This window comes from Myzus persicae, unplaced genomic scaffold (genome assembly GCF_001856785.1).
Source record: "Myzus persicae strain clone G006 unplaced genomic scaffold, MPER_G0061.0, whole genome shotgun sequence".
Classification (NCBI taxonomy): Eukaryota; Metazoa; Arthropoda; class Insecta; order Hemiptera; family Aphididae; genus Myzus; species Myzus persicae.
The window spans coordinates 88,001-106,576 of record NW_019103792.1 but is presented as its reverse complement, the minus strand read 5'-3'; the positions used below and the strand labels follow the sequence as shown (position 1 = coordinate 106,576).

General features: G+C 27.4%; 1 protein-coding gene across 1 annotated transcript in view; it reads left to right on the top strand.

Annotated features, from left to right (window-relative positions):
• Positions 1-18,576, top strand: part of LOC111035308 (potassium voltage-gated channel subfamily H member 8-like) — a 155,583-nt gene that overhangs the window by 58,846 nt on the left and 78,161 nt on the right. Inside the window, exon 4 of the mRNA XM_022316874.1 lies at positions 10,370-10,507. Within this exon, the coding sequence (XP_022172566.1) occupies positions 10,370-10,507 (138 nt within the window). The remainder of the gene's footprint in view (positions 1-10,369; positions 10,508-18,576) is intronic.

Below are 18,576 nucleotides of genomic sequence, written 5' to 3'. Positions count from 1 at the left end.
GTCATTGTTTGAGTGTTCAATCATGTATAGTTTATAGTACAAGTGTTTTCATATGTGGAAAACGTAAAAAAAAATGTATTGCATGTGTCGACGATAAATTAGGTTTAACCAGTTGAATTGGAAAAGGTTTGATTTGTTTTCAATGAAATATTAACATATAGTGAACATTTTTTTTATCCAAAAGATCTTATTTACATACGTATCATATTATTATTTACTATATAGCATATAATAAATCAAATTTCCTGTAGTCAACCCACGTGATGAAGAGCGGGAGGCATAAACTTGTCTTTCAATAAAATAAAGTGCTGATATACTCTATAGTTGAGCGGGTATCTTTGAAATTGAAAGAAATGATAAATCGTCGAATCCAAAAAAAGATCAAATCGGATTTTGGTTAACCAAAAAATGGTCAAGGTTTTATTTTTATTTTAAAAGAGAAACCCCGGTGCCTTTGCTTACATTTATCCGGTTATTTTACGATTTTATCGAAAACAATAGACTTTATCCGAAATTTAAAAAACAATATATATTCAAACGTTTTGTTTTTTTTATAATATTATATGTAGATACTGGTCCAAAAGGGACGACCCATGTCAGTTGTTAAAAATACACACTTCATCGTTAAGCTAACAACCTTACTCTTTTTTTTATCCACTCGCTGTTGCTCGGTACCTAACGAATATGTTACTTGAAATTAATATTAAAAAAATAATTGATTAAAAATGATATGGATGTCACAATGAGCTAGTTGAGTTCACGAATCTAAGGGTGAAATAATATTATGTTATTTGATTATTTCAGACAAAATTAATTTTCTATCAGGTCCAATCGGACCCGGAACATGACGGGTTTTACTGCCCCCCTCCCCGTCACATTTACGAGTTTGGCCAATACTTCGCTTTTTTGCACTAGCCTAAGTACCTCAATATACCGTTATCGTCTTTGAAAGCACATTTAAGTAGATCGACTTGAACAATATTACTGTATTATACTCGTACGAAATTTAAACTAAACAAAAACATAAAACCAAATTTTTTCATGCCATGTTCGACATGTTGACAATAATTATAGTTATTATGACAATACTTGAGATTCGTGTTAGTTATTATAATTTAAAATACCTCTCTTAATATTAATATCACCTATATGTTATTAAGACTATAATTACATTGTAATGTAATACTTGATTTTTTTTTTTTTGGGGGGAGGGATAAAATTCCGCAATGAAAATATTACGTTCATGTGAAATTATGTTATAACGTCGTAGATCCTCACCCCAATGGCTCAATTTACAATTTTCAGAATGAAATTTTCTAAGAACTACTCTGAATAGTTTTAATTACCATTTCTCGGAACACGTTTATATTTTATCCTTGAAATAAATTGTTATGGAGCAGTGTTATTTTTAAAAACCTTATTTACTAAATTTGTAGGTACATTCACACACTAATCTTAAAGTGGAAGTTATTATATAATAAATATACCTTTTGTTATATTACACTATTGACATTTAACTCGATACCTAAAACTAGTTTGAAAATTATTTTAATATTTGTTTTTTAATAATGATATAATTTAAACTTATTGCATTATTTATTAAAATCATATACAATGTCCGTCGACTTATATCCGACTTTTGGTAGTTGTTACGAAATTAAAAATGTAAATTATTTTAAAATGAATGATTTCAAGGTATTTTTTGTTTTGTTTTTGTACACGATTAGAATTGTTAGCTCTTAATTGTAAGATTAAATCAAATTCTTACTTATCATACACAAAGCATAAATTATCCAACAGAGAATTTAAAGTTTTTACTATAAAAGTAATATAATTATGATTGAATGTGGTTAGAGGTTCTTAAAAATGTGAACTCTTTGAAGTTTCTTAAAAGTGAAATACCTACCTATGTAAGCTTCATTAATTAAATAGCTAAACAACGTTTCATTTAAATCATATTTATATTTATATTGAAATATATCTATCTCGTTGGTATACTTTTGAAATTATGTACTATCTATGTTTTTTATTTTGACAAACATTAATTTGTTATAATATTATTTTTTGAATTTAAAATTTAGTTGCTGTTTATATTTTTAAAAATTATAATATAACTTATTTTCGTATTTATGGTAATGGCAGTTACAAGCAATCTTCAACTATAAGCAATCGTAAAAAATATAACATTTTATATAAATCAATTTCCATCTAATAGTATTAAGTATATAAACGAGCTTCGTACTTACGTTTGAAAGAAATCAGATTTATTAACTTTCAAAACTATATTATTTAGATGCATTTAATATTTTATTAATCTACTGAAGTGATTGATAAATTAAAATAATTATAATAAATGAAAGTAATGTTTTAAAAAAAGTTTTGATAAATATAGGAATATTAAAATAATAAATTAGGTACACCCATGCGTGATTTTACTACAAATATTTTTGAATTTATAAGTTATTGCTTAAAAATGCGCCTGGGTCGCAGCTGCGTTTGTATTTTGAATTTATTTAAATTGAATTTACCATTGAATGTTACAACTTAAATACAATTATTTGAACCTTCTTACATGGAGAGAAAAATGTTTTTACGAAGATATTGTACATGCAATTATTAAAATATTAATAATCCTATATTATAATCATATTAATATAACAATTAATAGTTTTTAGGTACATGCAATATGCTTGGCATACATTCCGGTATTCAAAAATGCAATGCTCGATAAATTGATAAATATTAATTGCAGTGAACTCAAATCATTTTTTTTTTACTTCTTTAATATCAAAAACATCTTAAAAATATGTCAACAATATGTCGATACCAAATTATATTATTATAATGTCGTTTTATACGAATGTGATGTCTATGTTTATCGTACCGGTAAAACTAAATATTCATTTTCTGGATTAAACTATGTAACTATTCCGAAATTGTTCACCCAGTTTACCAATCCACAGAGTATAATCACGTATCCATCATGAGTTTTAAAATGCACTATAAATAATAAGATAGTTCGATAGATTTATTCCAGAATTACTTATACTTAAAAAACAGTCTGTGTTTCTGTTGTATCGAATCTTGAAAATCGTTTGTAAATACGTCATTAAAAACCGATAGTTTGTAAATAAAATGATATTGTGTATAATATGTAGGTATCGTAATAATTTATGTTTATCACACTGCAGTTTCAATTATTTCCGATCGGAAGAGTTTTTCGGATATTATGATAATATTATTTATCATTGCTTTTGAATGCATATAATAAAAATACATGACTATCTCTCATGACCTCCGAGTTGAAGGAAATGAAACTAGGATTCCGTTAAGATTTTTAAATGTGTAGGTAGGTAGGTACTGTAAATATTATATGACCGGCAGATTAATTATTGTGATAAAGGTTAAGAGGTAGTTCTGAAACCGACATTTTAGTCGTGTATAGACTATGGACTTATACTTTTGCTATTAAACAGTTACTATAATCAATATTATATTAACCTCCACATCAGAAAATTAAAACTATTTGATTGTACTGCGGAACACCGCGATAACTACCTATGTCCTATGTGAATAAATGATAATATTATTATGTATACCGCACATTGGCGATCGCGTTATAATAATTTTTTAAACATGCGGCCGGCACCGCATATGAGTCTATGGCGATACCCGTAGTTTGACCACCCCTGGTATGTAGTATTGTTCGGCACGATTACCATGGTTTTATGGACTAACCATTATTCTTTTTAGAGTCTTGTTTGTATAACAACCATGAATTCGAACATACTTGTAGAATCATTTACGTTGAAAAATTTAAACTAAACAAAAAATACATATTAGGACATTAACGCCACATCAATTGAACACAATACTAAATTTCCTGTAAAAAGTTAAGACCAATAACGTTAAATGTTATAAAACCATATTTTATTGGTTAAAACTACCCTCGTAACGGAAACCCGATTAATTTCATTTTTTTTTACCGTTCTAGTTTTGTATTTGAAAAAATATAGTGTTTATGATTTTAAATACTTGAGTAAGTAATATTTTGGTATCTATTCTTTATTTTAAATTTAACGTTTATTTAAGTTTTTTAACGATGGTAAATGTTTTTAATTTATTATTCTGAAGCATTATAATATATTTATTAAAATTTAAAATTTTGATATAATATGTTGTACTTTAAAGATAAACTTTTGCAGAATTATAAGATTTAGATATTGAGAAGGTGGCACCCCACTTAACTATTTGACAAATATAATCTTTTAGATAATGTATAACGATTACAATTTAATGGATTAGAACTAAATGTTTTTCAATTCCAATTTAAATCACACGGATATTCGAACATTTACTTCAGGTATTTAAAATCAAAATATTCAAAATTTTTCCAAGCAAAAATATATGGATTTTCCGTTGTAATATGTTAAATTTGTTTTTTGTAAAACAATATTTTCTCAAGAAAATTGTTTGAAATATTTTATTTTGCTTGAAACAAAAAAAAAATCGTATCTCATGACAACGTACATATTATTTTTTAGTTGAATATTTCACCTGCCACACGAAAAATTTATGATGTTTCACTTGAGAAACTACTAGGTAACTGAATTATTAAAATTATTATTTACTTAAAAACCACATTGTTTTCTGTAATTTTCAAACCACGTTTTTCTTTAATTTTGTCCAACGTACTTTATTTAACGTAATCCAATTCTGAGTAGGGTGAGTAACCTAAATATTTGGGACAAATGAATATAAGGATTAGTGTGAAACATACCAAATGTGGGGACGGAAGGGTTCATTATAAAGTATTTTCGGCCGTGGACCAGTTTGGTCGGTTGGAGGTTAAGCGGTCAATAAATAGCGTTTTATAAAAAGGGAGAACCTTTAAAGCTACAAAATGCAGTAATTGCGTGTAAATTGACCTATAGTGGCTAACAAAGATTTCCTATATAAAGAAAATAACAGACACATAGACTCATAAACCTGTTTTAATGCTCTCAATCAACGGAAGTTTAAGAGTTTTTATATTCAAAATGGATATTTAAAAAAGAATTACCTATTGATATGACGACTCAAGTCCCAAGTATTTCTATCAAATTGTTCTTAATAGGTACGTCAATACGAATAAGGTATGTATAACGACAATATTAGAGTTTTAAACTATTATCCTTACGCATACTGGTACTATCTTGACTATTTTAATTATTATTTTTTTTTTGTTAACATGTTGTGTATTATAGATTTTATTAGTAGTTGACTTTGAAATTTATTCACATAGATAAACATGAATATTCAATGTTAAATTTGAAACAATTATAGGTTGATCTGTTCTTGAGTTATAAGCTTATAATATTTAAGAAAAGTGTGTCAAGATAGATATGAATTGAATTGCATTATTATTATTTATAAAAATTCTTTTGTTCTTTCAAAGGTAAAAAAAATGAAATCACAGTTCATTTAAAATTATTAAAAAAAAAAAAATGAAAAGTACAGTTCATGGTTCAGTGGCGGTAGTAACAGCTGTAGTTTTTTAACCAAGTATTTAAGGAAAATCAAGAACGCATATTTTCCTTCTAACCATTCAGGAAGTAGAAAAACTTAGTAGCAACAAAATAAAATAAAATTGTTCTACAAGTAATAATTACACGACGAAAAATATCAGTATATTATATTTTATTGTTTAAATTGTGTTGCTGTTGCATCCAAATAATAATTTTTTTGTAAATCGATTTAAATTTAGTTTTTAATCTTATTTAAAATAATTCATATTGTTTATTGGTTTTATAGACTGAATAATAATAACACAAGGGCAAGTGTATAATATTTAGCAATAATACCTCCAAATAATATTTTTTGTAAGAAACCCAGAAACTAAGGTTTGCAATTTTCAAATTGACAAGCGGAGTAGAATTGAACTGATGACACAATGGAGACCGAGACCCCGTGGACAATTTCCCATCTGAAAACCCATTCTTTAATCATCTAAAGAATAAAAACTTTTTGTAGGAAACCTTTTTCTCTATAAAGCAATTGAGATACCAACTATCGATATCGAATAGAATACCTACCATCATTGTTAATCTTACTCCGTAACGGGCAAAAATAATTTCAGCAGGCATATTAAAGTAATACATTTTTAGGTATCTTATTACTGTGGCGATCATAATATATATTTTTGAACAAGTCACAAAATTACTGAATGGGGAATTTAATAAAAGGTGTACAGTGGTTATGCTTTAATTTAAAGGAAGACATTAATTTGCACTATTACCTATTTGTAGGACGATTTACAACTTAGCCAGTTTTCTTACCTGTAATGGGTATATGGAAACTCCGCCGATGTTAAGGCCTTACTCATGTAAAACTTTTTAGTATATCTCAATCAAATAAACAAAAAATTTAAAAAAAATTGATAGTGTTTGGGAACGCTATTATAGTTATAGGTAATAATGGATTTATATTAGACTTAGGATATCTACCGTTTGTATCACATCATTTTAGTTTATATTTCAAAACATAACATAACTTTACATAGATAACATAAAAATAATCATAAAATATATTTAGGTAACATATTTTATAATTATTACAATTATTTATTATGATTTTTATTTTTAAGTTTTATTTATCTTACATATTACTCATACCTAACTACTATTTAATGAGAACGATTATTATTATAAAAATCATGATTTTTTTTTCATAATAATATTATATTATACTCATTTTATATACCGTTACTTGATTTTAAACTAGCGGAGTGTACATAAATTCAATTCTACCTGTTTTTTTCCTTTTTTGTAGTTTACGCCAAAAGAAAGTACTAGTGGCGGAGCTTACATGCATTCATTGTGTAATATTATATTTAATTACACATTTTCAACAGTTAGTCCTGGCTATTATTTTTATTCGAGAAATTAAATGTTTAATATTCTTACTTAATTTTTAAAAATATATTCAAACATATTATTTTAATAATAATAATATATCACTGATAAGAAACAATAATAACAATTAACAACAACAGTTTAGTTTAGTACATTATAATAAGATATACCATTAATGTTTAATGTACATTTTTCATAATATAATAATGGAACAAGTTTTGTAAATGTTTGTAACTCCTTCATAATACATCGGTAGACTTATAAATATAATATAAAAACATATTGCATTTAAGGTAACACTTTCTGTTAAATATAATTTACTTACTTTTTGCAGATACTTATCTACTATATTATACCTTCTATGACTCTACAAAACAGTTACTATCTACTTGTTAGTTGCAGTAATTTTGCTTGTTTATATGACACTTTTAATACTAAAATCTTTTTAATAATTCGAAAATATTTAACTGATGACAAGAGGTAAAATAATATTTTATTTTGAATATGTGAACAAAGAAATTTGTAATAAGGTCAAATTTACATAATATTATTATATACCTATCTACTACGACTTTTTTTATCTTAATATCATTACCAATGAATAACTAGTACAGTATACCTAAATATGAATGAAATATCGAATTGTATCATTTTACATGTCTTAGCAATGAAAAAAAAAATTATTAGTATATATTTACTATTTGTATGGCACAAAAATTAATGTTGCGTAAATGGATTGCTTGTGAATGTAATGTATTAGAGCATTATAATATATCTTTCTAAAGGTAGGTATAAAACCCTACTCAAAGTCATACTTTTTCAGTACCTATTTATCTATTATAAAGATACTATATATTCAAACATAAATTATGTTAATTTTTATATTTAAATATGCGTGTGTGTGTATTACCTGAACCATAGTTTGTTCAGCGTTTTATTGATATTATGCGTCTTAGTGATATGAGTAGGGCTTTAAATTTAATGCACTAAAAAACTATAAAATATGGATGCGCTTATCCATCAATACACCAGGAAGTATGAATAAAACGACTTCAAAATAAACACTAAAATCATAGCCATAGACATGACGTATTAGTTGGTTAAGTAGTAGGTATCTAGTTAAAGAATTACAACTATCTATAACATGTGTTAAGTACCCGATTACTTTATTCATATTGTTATTATATTTTCAAGCTCAAATTGAGCTCACCATTTGGTGTGATCGTTTACGTTTTATTTTAACCTTTTATCTCAACTATTAACTCTCCGTTGTCCGTATATTATACTACCACGTAAATATGCCGTATCCAATTTATGTTACTTTTTATAATTTATAGATAATTAAAAAACGTATTGATTATATTATTAAATTTACGATAAGCAATTTATATGTCTGCCATTATCATTAAACTTTAAAATAATAATCGGACAGTTATGTTGGGTTATATTTCATTTGCAATGGTAATTAATAAAGTACAGAAGTTTAGTTCTATAAAAAATAATTAATATTAAAAATGTCTGTGGTCCGTGGTTTTGCGACATTTTTTATGTCGAAAAGTTTCTTTTTTTTTTTTATAATTATCGAACTTACTTTCTTTGTGTTTTTACTACCTTCTTGTCTTTGTTATCACCTCGGCAGCCACAATTTAATGGCTACATTTTTGTTGAAAATAAAATAATAATATTTAGTAAAACAACAAAAACGTCAATGTGTCTGCATCGACACTCTATAATCTATATACGTTGCTTATTATCGTGCAATTGAAATATCGATTCACTTGTGTACAAAGAGTGAACTGAAAAAGAGGAGAAAAAAATTCTAAATATTGACAGTAGTATGGAGGTGGCGATGGCGTGCAGACAAAACAGTCCTCGTGGTGTACATTTGGTACTCTTTGACGTCGTTGTCGTCACCGTCGCACGTCGCCGAAACAGGATTTACTGGTAAATTAACGATAAAGTCATTAAAACGTTCTCTGTTGTTTGCTGAATAAATCAACCATGAAAAAAAAAGAAAATTAAAATAATAATAATGGTAATAAGACGGCCTCGGCGGCGTAAAAGTCGGACGTTTACACGAAGTGAAATAATTTACAGATGTTTCCGCCTTTTTATTTGCATAAATATATATATATATATATATATATAAATATAAATAAATATATAAATATAAATATATATATGTATATATATATGTGTATAATATAATAATATTCGTTTTTCTTGATAACAGAGAGAAGTAATAATTTAATGTTTTATTTTTTTTCACTCCGACGATAGTAAACGTCGCAATCCGTCGTTTTATCACACAAAGCGACACACAGTATTATATATTATTTATACGTAGATTTATATATAATTTATTATAATATATTATAGTTTAAATTATATAATTCCATGAATCATTGTTCCATTAACACGCGACTCGTTCCCACTGTATAATATATGTATTATGTATTCAATTTTCATAAACTAAATGGTTTTGGGGGCGATGAGCTCACTTCCAAAAAGATTTTGTCGGTGACCTCCGACTGTCGAAAGTTAAAAACGGGATCTACGCGTACTATACAGAGAACATTGCAGTGACAATTCTGCAAGCTTTGAGTTGAGAATTATTTAAATATTTTACTGTACATTACACTCACTCGGATTTATTTAAATATCATTTAAATCATTTAAATCATTTTAAGGATTTTTCTTTTTATTATTATTATTAGAGTAAATGCCTTATATTATATAATATTATGTTAATTCAAATGGGGAAAAAGAGGATTTCACAAGGGATTTTTTTGGTTATTGAAACATTATTCCCCCTAAGAATAACATATTTTGTGACTTACAAACGTATCTCATTCTCATGGTATATATATATGCACAAATATAAAATAACAAAAGATTGAACATTGAAATGATTGAACAAATAAATTATGGTTATGAATTAATTATTTCTTTGTTAGACAAATGTGGTATCGTTAAATTATACGAACTCGTGTTTATAATAATATGAACAATGGTAATATTATTACATTTATAATAAATTATTATACATTTTTTGTATCTTGAAAACTTGCTACTAAAAAGATATTTTTAAAGTTAGTCTATCGTTGTTATTGTAATCAACAAATGTTCCAGCATTATATTGCAATAAAAATAAAAATAAGTTTATTTCGAAAATTATTATCGGGTTAATGGTCGGGGAAAGAACTGTGGTTGTATTGGTATCGGATAAAATGTGCGCGTACGGGAGCGGAAAAAAAAACAAATTGAAAATAAGGTTCCTCATCATTTACACTAACAAAGATTGACTCGAACGGTATAACGGTATGTACCTAGTGACGATGAAATATTTACACGTGTTTAACGAAAATGATTCGTCGGGTCTACCGTCAATTTGAACCGTAGTCTGTTTATCTGTTTCGATACGGAAATAACATTTTGCAGTGTACTTAGAAATCAATTTTGTTCTCTTTGTTTAGGATCTCCATTCTGGTGTTTGCTGGACATTGTTCCGATCAAAAATGAAAAACGAGATGTGGTGTTGTTCCTGGCTTCGCATAAAGACATCACGCACACGAAAATGGCAGAAATGCACGTGGGCATGGACTACGATCCAGGTAATACTAGTCGTCGTACAATATTTAGATACATAAAACGTCCCTTGGGATTTAGGCTATAGTACTCTAGCTATTATTGATGTAAATGTATATTATGGAGGGATATTCATTGGAGTTTCCGGTCGAGTTAATGGCTTAAAACAGCTATACAAATATTTATTTCCCCCTGTGCATTTGGTCGAGAAGTTTATTTTCTTGGAAGTCCAAAGATACGGAGGTATAGGTTTATTGAAAACCAACAACATTTAAATGTTTTGAGCAATACATCTATTAAAATGTTAACTTACTCACATTTATTCGTGATTTTTTTGTTGACATGTATTTGACATGAGTAATCATTAGTATTTATTTGTATTTAAATTTCGTAATCAATAGTTTCTATTCATATACACAAATGTAAATGTGGTTTATTAAAAACCGATGAATGAAAAACAATTTCGAAGTAAATTACTATTAATTACTTTCTGTATACCGTTTAATATTCGTACAATATGCATTATAACGTATAACTTCGTGTGTTGTTTAAAATAATATGATCTATTATATGTACAGTTTCGTTCTGTGTTCAATAAAATTACTAAGAGGTTTTTTTGAAAATGTTTATTTATTTTATTTAACTATAACCACGACAAGCATAAATTATTCAGATAAAGTTAGATTAAAAATAAGTATAATAAAGTGAATATGGAAAATACTAATTACAAATTGAAAATTAAACAGTAGGTAACGACAGATAACGTCACGAATAGTATCGAGGTCAGATGGAAGTCAGAAAGTTTTTTACGACGTATATTCTTTAAAATAATTTAATGCAATTTAATAACAAGTAAACAAAAAAGATGATGGGCTAAGATGGCAAGGGCATGGGTTACATAAGATGGTATGATAATAATATATTGGAGAGGATATCGTTGATAGAGACATATTGTATTCTTGTGGTAAGGTATGACGCAAGTTAGGAGAGAATAGGATCACCATTTCCAATATTACTTAAAGTATTAATAAGAAGACATAGTGATCAACCGTATTGAATGCTTTTTTGAAGTCAGTAAGTATATACTTTAAACTCGGAAATCAACTTTGAGATTATCAATCTACTAGTGATAATAGATTTTTGGGCTAAAAGCTAAACTGACTATTATCAATAATTATGAGTAGGTCGAGACTGCTCTCGATACACAAGCCAAGGGGTTTAAAAAGTTTGGCTAGATATTAGAGAATGTAGATGGACCTAAATTTCGAAAACATCAGTCGGGTCAACAGATTTAAGGGAAGGAGTGATCGAGCAGGTTTTCCACATGGCGGGCAGATTCTTTCTTTTTGAGAACGTCAAAAGAGAAGAAAGTGAGGATAAGACAACGACGTATTTTAGTAGTAATGTAAGTGTTCAGAAATGTTACCTGCTTCGATAGAGTGCTTGTTTTATTAATGAATCTAGAGAACAGAGGAAATGAAAAGATTAGTGTTTGTCATGTTTTGTATTAGAAAAGAGATGGCACTAAAGGAGGGCTGAAAACTGGGGAAAATAATTTAGATAATAGATGGCTTGGAGGGCAATCCGCTTCCTCATCAGAAATGTTAACAGTGTTGCTATTTATACATTCAACACACATATATTAATGATTGACCTCCATTAATCAAGTAATCATAATAAATTTATTCGTTTGAAGTTTATAATTCCGTATATATTATAATCACATTCGGGTATTACATTCAGTTTGTGTCAGTACGATGTTTAGATTATATCGCTTTTCATTACTGTGCCAATTATTTTAACGACACGATGTGATTGTAATATTTGAATTCTAGTGCAATCTACTAGTAACTAGTACATTAAAATAAAATGTTATATGCTGACAATATATTATTATTATTGTTTTAGAGATATACATTTTTTAGTTTTCTCTATTTTTTGTTTGGAAAACATGCCTGTATTTAATATATTTTAATATATTTGACCATTCAGTTTTAATAAATTGCGAAATCGATCGATTAAATTGTATCTAATGAATTAGTCGTGTAAATCTCTAAATAGATATAAAAATGGATTCTAAGCCATTATTATTCAATGCTTTTATAAACGATTGTTAATTCAATCAAAACGTATACTTATAAATCGTATAATATAATAATATATATATAACCCCTCAATTAATAAAACTGCATTATCTCGGAAAGTGAATTTTAAATCAGTTGTTATATTTTGAAAATAATGGTATATTTTGGTAAATTTTTTATAATGTACGTACCTACCAGTTTGTTAGATTCTCGTTTAAGCCCGATTGGATGTATATTATTATTCTGCCGGTAATAGTTGTAGTTGAATTTGTTGAGAGCTGTCTCGTAAGTTTGATAAATTCGTTTTTATTGGGTGCTGACGGACAGCTCCAGAATATATACTAGTTAATAAATCAGGTGGAAGGTTCATAGATTTACTCGATAAATGTGTAAAATGAATGTTAAATAAATTCTAAACCTTATCCTTTTTTTTTGAAAATTTTTCAGTTATAGCTATTGATGAAAAAGAAAGAGTGGCGGTTTATTTAAAGATTGAAGATACTTTTTGTTTTTGAAAGTAATATTATTCGTATATTTGGAGGAGAGTGGTAAAAAAAAATCAAAATTAATGCAATGGATCTGGTTTGTGGAATATATTTAAAAAACAAATTTTTTTGTATGACAAAAATTGACATGACACTAAGTTGTACTAATTGTATGTTAATTTAAAGTGTAATACGGCTTATGATGATTAGTAACTATCATAATTCAAAGAACCTTGTAAATATTTAAATTTAAAGTAAATAATTTGAATGGGATTTGTTTTGTTTTAAATAGCCAAAGTTCTACAGCTATATTGTAACATACAATTACTTTACGTCTTAAGCTTTGAACCTGTTAAATGATTTATTTTGATTTTTGTTGCTGAATCGTTGATATTATTAATTGCTTATCTTAATTCCCAAACTATAATAATCTTAACGAAATGACATTTGTTCAAATAAAAATAAAAATACATAACATAATAGTAATAATAATAATATAAACTCGTGTTTGTTTCGTGCCACTGAGTCGGGTGTCAGTTTTGTAGTGATATTAAATTCAAAAAACAATGATAAATTGTCTCAACAGAAAAGTGATTTTGAGCCTATGCTGTGTTAAAACCAAGCGTTTGCTAGAATTTCTTCATTTATTCAACACTTTTTTTCTAGGTTTTCCTTGAGCTTAAAAGATCGAAAAATTATCACGAGTTATATTACTTTTATCTGCGTAGGACTACTTAAAACTATTGGATCTCTCTTCTACACACACAATTGAACACAGTATCCATAACTTATACCATCGCACAAATACTGAAAGGGCGTGAAAGGTGGTTATTTCAACTTTTTCAAAACTTTTGTTACCGCGAGATGGATATTTAGACCATATCATATTTCAGTAATTAGTAAAATGTACAGTTCCATTTATCAAAATAGTTGTAATTCAAGCTGTATTTCAAATTTTATGAATTTCAGTGTTGGGAATTTGTGATATAAAGTTTCATTGTAAAAAGTTGTTAGTCTGGAATTACATTAAACATTATATACTAACCCATAGGAAGTGGAAACTCGTATTAGTATATGAACTAGTTTAAATTATTTATGTTTCATTTCAAATAGTTAAATTTTGAATACATTTTTTAAAATTATTTTTTATATAAAAAATAGTTTATTAGGCGGGTACCTGGTTATATTATATTATCTTATATTTTAAAATTAATTGAAAATGTCTAATAGTTTTCAAATATGAATTCTATTAATGCAATTTGTAAACTTTTATGCCAAACTGATAGGGCTTAAGAATAAGTAAATTCACTTTGTTTTTTATGATTAACTATGCTGTCAGTAGTTTTTAATTATATTTTTTTTCAATAGAAAATAAATATTTAAACCCATACTTTCATTGTTCCTAAGAGCTTTACAATATAGATTATAATCTTTAAGTTGTTGAAGGATGATGGTGGATTGTTATAGTAATTTTGTTGGCATAATTTATTTTACAGATTTTAAAATTCACAATCAGAAAATATACCATGTATGCCACGTTTTTAGAATTTCTTATGAACAATACAATATACAATTTGACTTAAGGTATCTGTGTATATTTGAATAGCTACCTCTTCTATTTAGATTTCAATGGCAAAATATGTTGAACAAATTCATAAGACACAAATTTGAGCTTCACTAATCGCTGGGAATTTATGAATCTTTTAAATTCGATGTAAGTGTTCTTCTCATAGAAATAAATTAATCTAAAAATGCTTATTAACGTATGGTTTTACTTAATAATAATATGACTTTGTTGAAAAATATAACTCACAAATAACTCTATATACAAAATATAATTAATTAATTGACCAATTCATGTAAAGTCAATACAGCTGGGTCTAGAAACTTGAAATTTTGCACTACCTATTTTAAGATATTTTGCAATTGTTGGTTCCTCATAATATAATTTGGGCAAGTACAAAGAAAGGATTTTGGGAAATTAATCTTTAAGGTAGAAATTGGGTATCAAAATTAGTATGTGATTATCAAGCTGGGTTGGTTTTCGAAAGTACTTATCCAATCTTCGAGAGTTTTTTTTTCAAATTTATAGAACACAATACGAGGAATACGTTTTTAGCACAGTAAGCATAGACATAAATCTAGTCCCAGGGACGTTCAGCAATAAAATAGAAAACTGTGGGAAATACAGACGCGATTTAATCTGGCTAGATTTTATACGGCAAATGTTTAAAAAAACGTTATAAGGCACCGAGGGCTCGCCAGTGTTTAAAACGTGCAACGTTGATTACATTCGTTGTTAATTTTCTCGACCGGAGGTAAACCTAAACCGATTTTCTTGCTCAGTTATTACACCTAAGCCTAAAAACAACAAGCGCTGTATCTAATCTACCGCAGGCGGATTGTCCACCCCGGTCAGAGTCGTGCAGAACGAGGACTTAACTGCTACCGAAATGCCCCCAAACGGAGGTATTAGTACTCAAACCAAATTAACCGTCATATTTTTAAAGACCAAATTCGGGTAATACAGATAGGTAGTATAAAATTATAATATCACCAGATAAATATTCCGGCTTGACTGCAGTTTTTTGTGGCAAATCCTATACATAGTATGTACGTTATACTATATAGGTGTATATCGGTTTTAGTGTATCTCAGTTAGTAGGACAAATTGGCTCACATGGTATACTTTTTAACGTGGCTTAAACTATACTTACTATCTAAACTTTCCTAACATAATCTCTAAAAATAATCTCTGAGATTTCGTAAAACTCTATTGAGTAGTTTTTGAATGTATAATCTACACACATTAACTCAAACTCTGAACTTGTTATTGATAAGATAATTTTATTTACATTGAAAACTGGTTTCCTTATTTAATATTGTAATATTAACTATATTACTTGTTTAATGTATACTAAAATAATGGTCGAGCTATGATTGTATTTCAGGAAGCTAATTAAAAAAACCTCCACACACATATTTGGTTTTAAGATATAGTTTCTTTATTCGAAGTCACTAGTGGGACAATTTGATGCATGATTGTGCCCGATTAACCGATGGCAACCATTTATAAACAAAAACAATTTTAATTTCCACCGTGAATCTCAATATTCCTGTTTAGCCACTTCTTTAAAATGAAAATCTTTTTTTATTGCAAATCTAAATTATTGAAAGCCACTATTCAAAGTTTCAAGTTCGCACTTTCGTACGTTTTGTAGTTTTTTAGAAGTAGCGATGGATGAGTGAGTGGTATTTGGCTTATATAGTTATATATATATATATACATAGATAGATTATAAGAATACAACTGACGATACCGTCAGGTATGATTGTGGAATCAAATTTTTTGTGGAAAAATATTTTTCCTTAAAGTTAATTATCATTTTTGTGAAAATTTACCGATTTATTTATCTGAACGAATTAAAAAACAAAAACCCTATTTTAAACCTTAGATATATTAACCAGTTGAAAATATACAGTTAATACACAATACTTGTGATTGTCATGGAGTTGGATCTTTCATGCTTGTGATAGTTATTTTTTTGATCCATTATCGGTGTGCAAAATATGTGCTATCAAACTTATATATAATAATATATATTAATATATTATATTATTATAAAATGTGTTATTAAAATCATGAGTTTATTCAATTTGATATTATAAGTTTATTTTGCATATGTTCGCGTATTTTTAAATTTTCTGTTCGATATCTTTAAGTGCATATAATAATATTGCATGCGGTTTTCATGGGCTTGTCTGTGTATTGAATTCACAACTCTCATCATAACGGATCGAGATGTTTTTATTTTTTGTTTTGTTGATGTTGAGCTTTTACATTTTTTTCTTAGGAACCAGCCACTCATATTTATATTATATACCTGGTCACAAAAATCGTTAATCAAGCGCTGATTATAATACAGTTAATGGTTATATTAAGTATGATATTATCTTAAGGATTTGGCAGGTTTTGTTTTCAAAACTAAATGTATACGTAACATTATCAACTATTTTATTAATAATTATGGTGGGCATGGGTAGGGGGGAAATGATGTTTACCGTTTCATTTGTTTCGAAAATTCTTTGTACACCATTTACGAGGATAATGTTGATCAAATAGCGATGTATTAATCTTATGGTTATCTGATGTATTGCAGTGAAATGTCGTTATATTAGTGGAAGAGAAAAAGATAAGATAAATGTGATTTCCTGTTTACCCAAACACGAGGAAAAGATCACTTTATCTTTTAGTTCTACTGATGTTAAGGATCAGCTTACGATATAGCTTGGGACAGAATTTATTATTACAATTTATAAATTAGTATAATAGTGTATCGATATTTTGTGTTTATTTTATAATGTGCACGGTGACTAAGTCGATAGCATTATTTAGATTCGGAGCAAGAAATGTGTACAACGGTGTTTTTTTTCTATTGTGTTTGCCATCACTTTTTGCTATTTGGAAAAAAATCGTGGGTTTGGGGTAGAAAATTTGTAAATTTGATCAGCATACCTTCTTCGAAGAATATAACAAGGACAAAAAATACCAGTAATAAAATGGGTGTAATTACACTACATCAGCTTTCAACAAAATCAATTTTGTTTTATGTTTTATTTCTGAAAAATTTTGAAACTTCAATAATTTGTATTAAAAATTGATAACATTTTCAATTTCAATACTCTGTGCTTTGAAATGTATAACCAGCTGTTTTTTAATAACATTGGCCCGGAAACTTAAGTTGAAACTTAAAAATATTAAAAATATAATCAACCCTTCTTTATATTACAAGGCTTGAGTTTAAATTTTAATGAAATTGTAAATTTGTTTGAATAACAATTGTAATTATTTTGTTGTAGTTCAAATAATTTCAATTATAGACACTCGAATGTCTTTGCCTATTATACTTCTTCGATTATTTTCTGTTTACATTGCAATTTCGTAAAAAAAATATATTTGACATGATATATACACTATGGCCCTATTTACACAGTTTTACTGTGGAGCTTGTGATTTCAGACGTGTGACTTGTAATGCGACGCTTTTATATGTTATTAGTTTAACCAACCGAATAAAGACAATAGGTACCAATAATAACATAAATCTAATATATCATGAAGAATCCTTAGGAATATTATATTATTATGGTAATTGTGCAAAAATTAATTTGGAAGTTAAACGTTTTAAACGCACAACGTTATACTTTACACGTATTATTTAACATTTTATTACAAATTTTTTTTTTTTTAAATTAAATCAAATTTATTGACAACAATACAGTTTGGTTTGGTTTGAATTAATTAATTAACTGTATATTATACAGAATAATACTGTACTATTTTTATTTATTTTTTTTTTTAGTACAGTATTATTCTGTATAATATACAGTTAATTAATTAATTCAAACCTAACCAAACTGTATTGTTGTCAATAAATTTGATTTAATTTAAAAAAAAAAAAATTTGTAATAAAATGTTAAATAATACGTGTAAAGTATAACGTTGTGCGTTTAAAACGTTTAACTT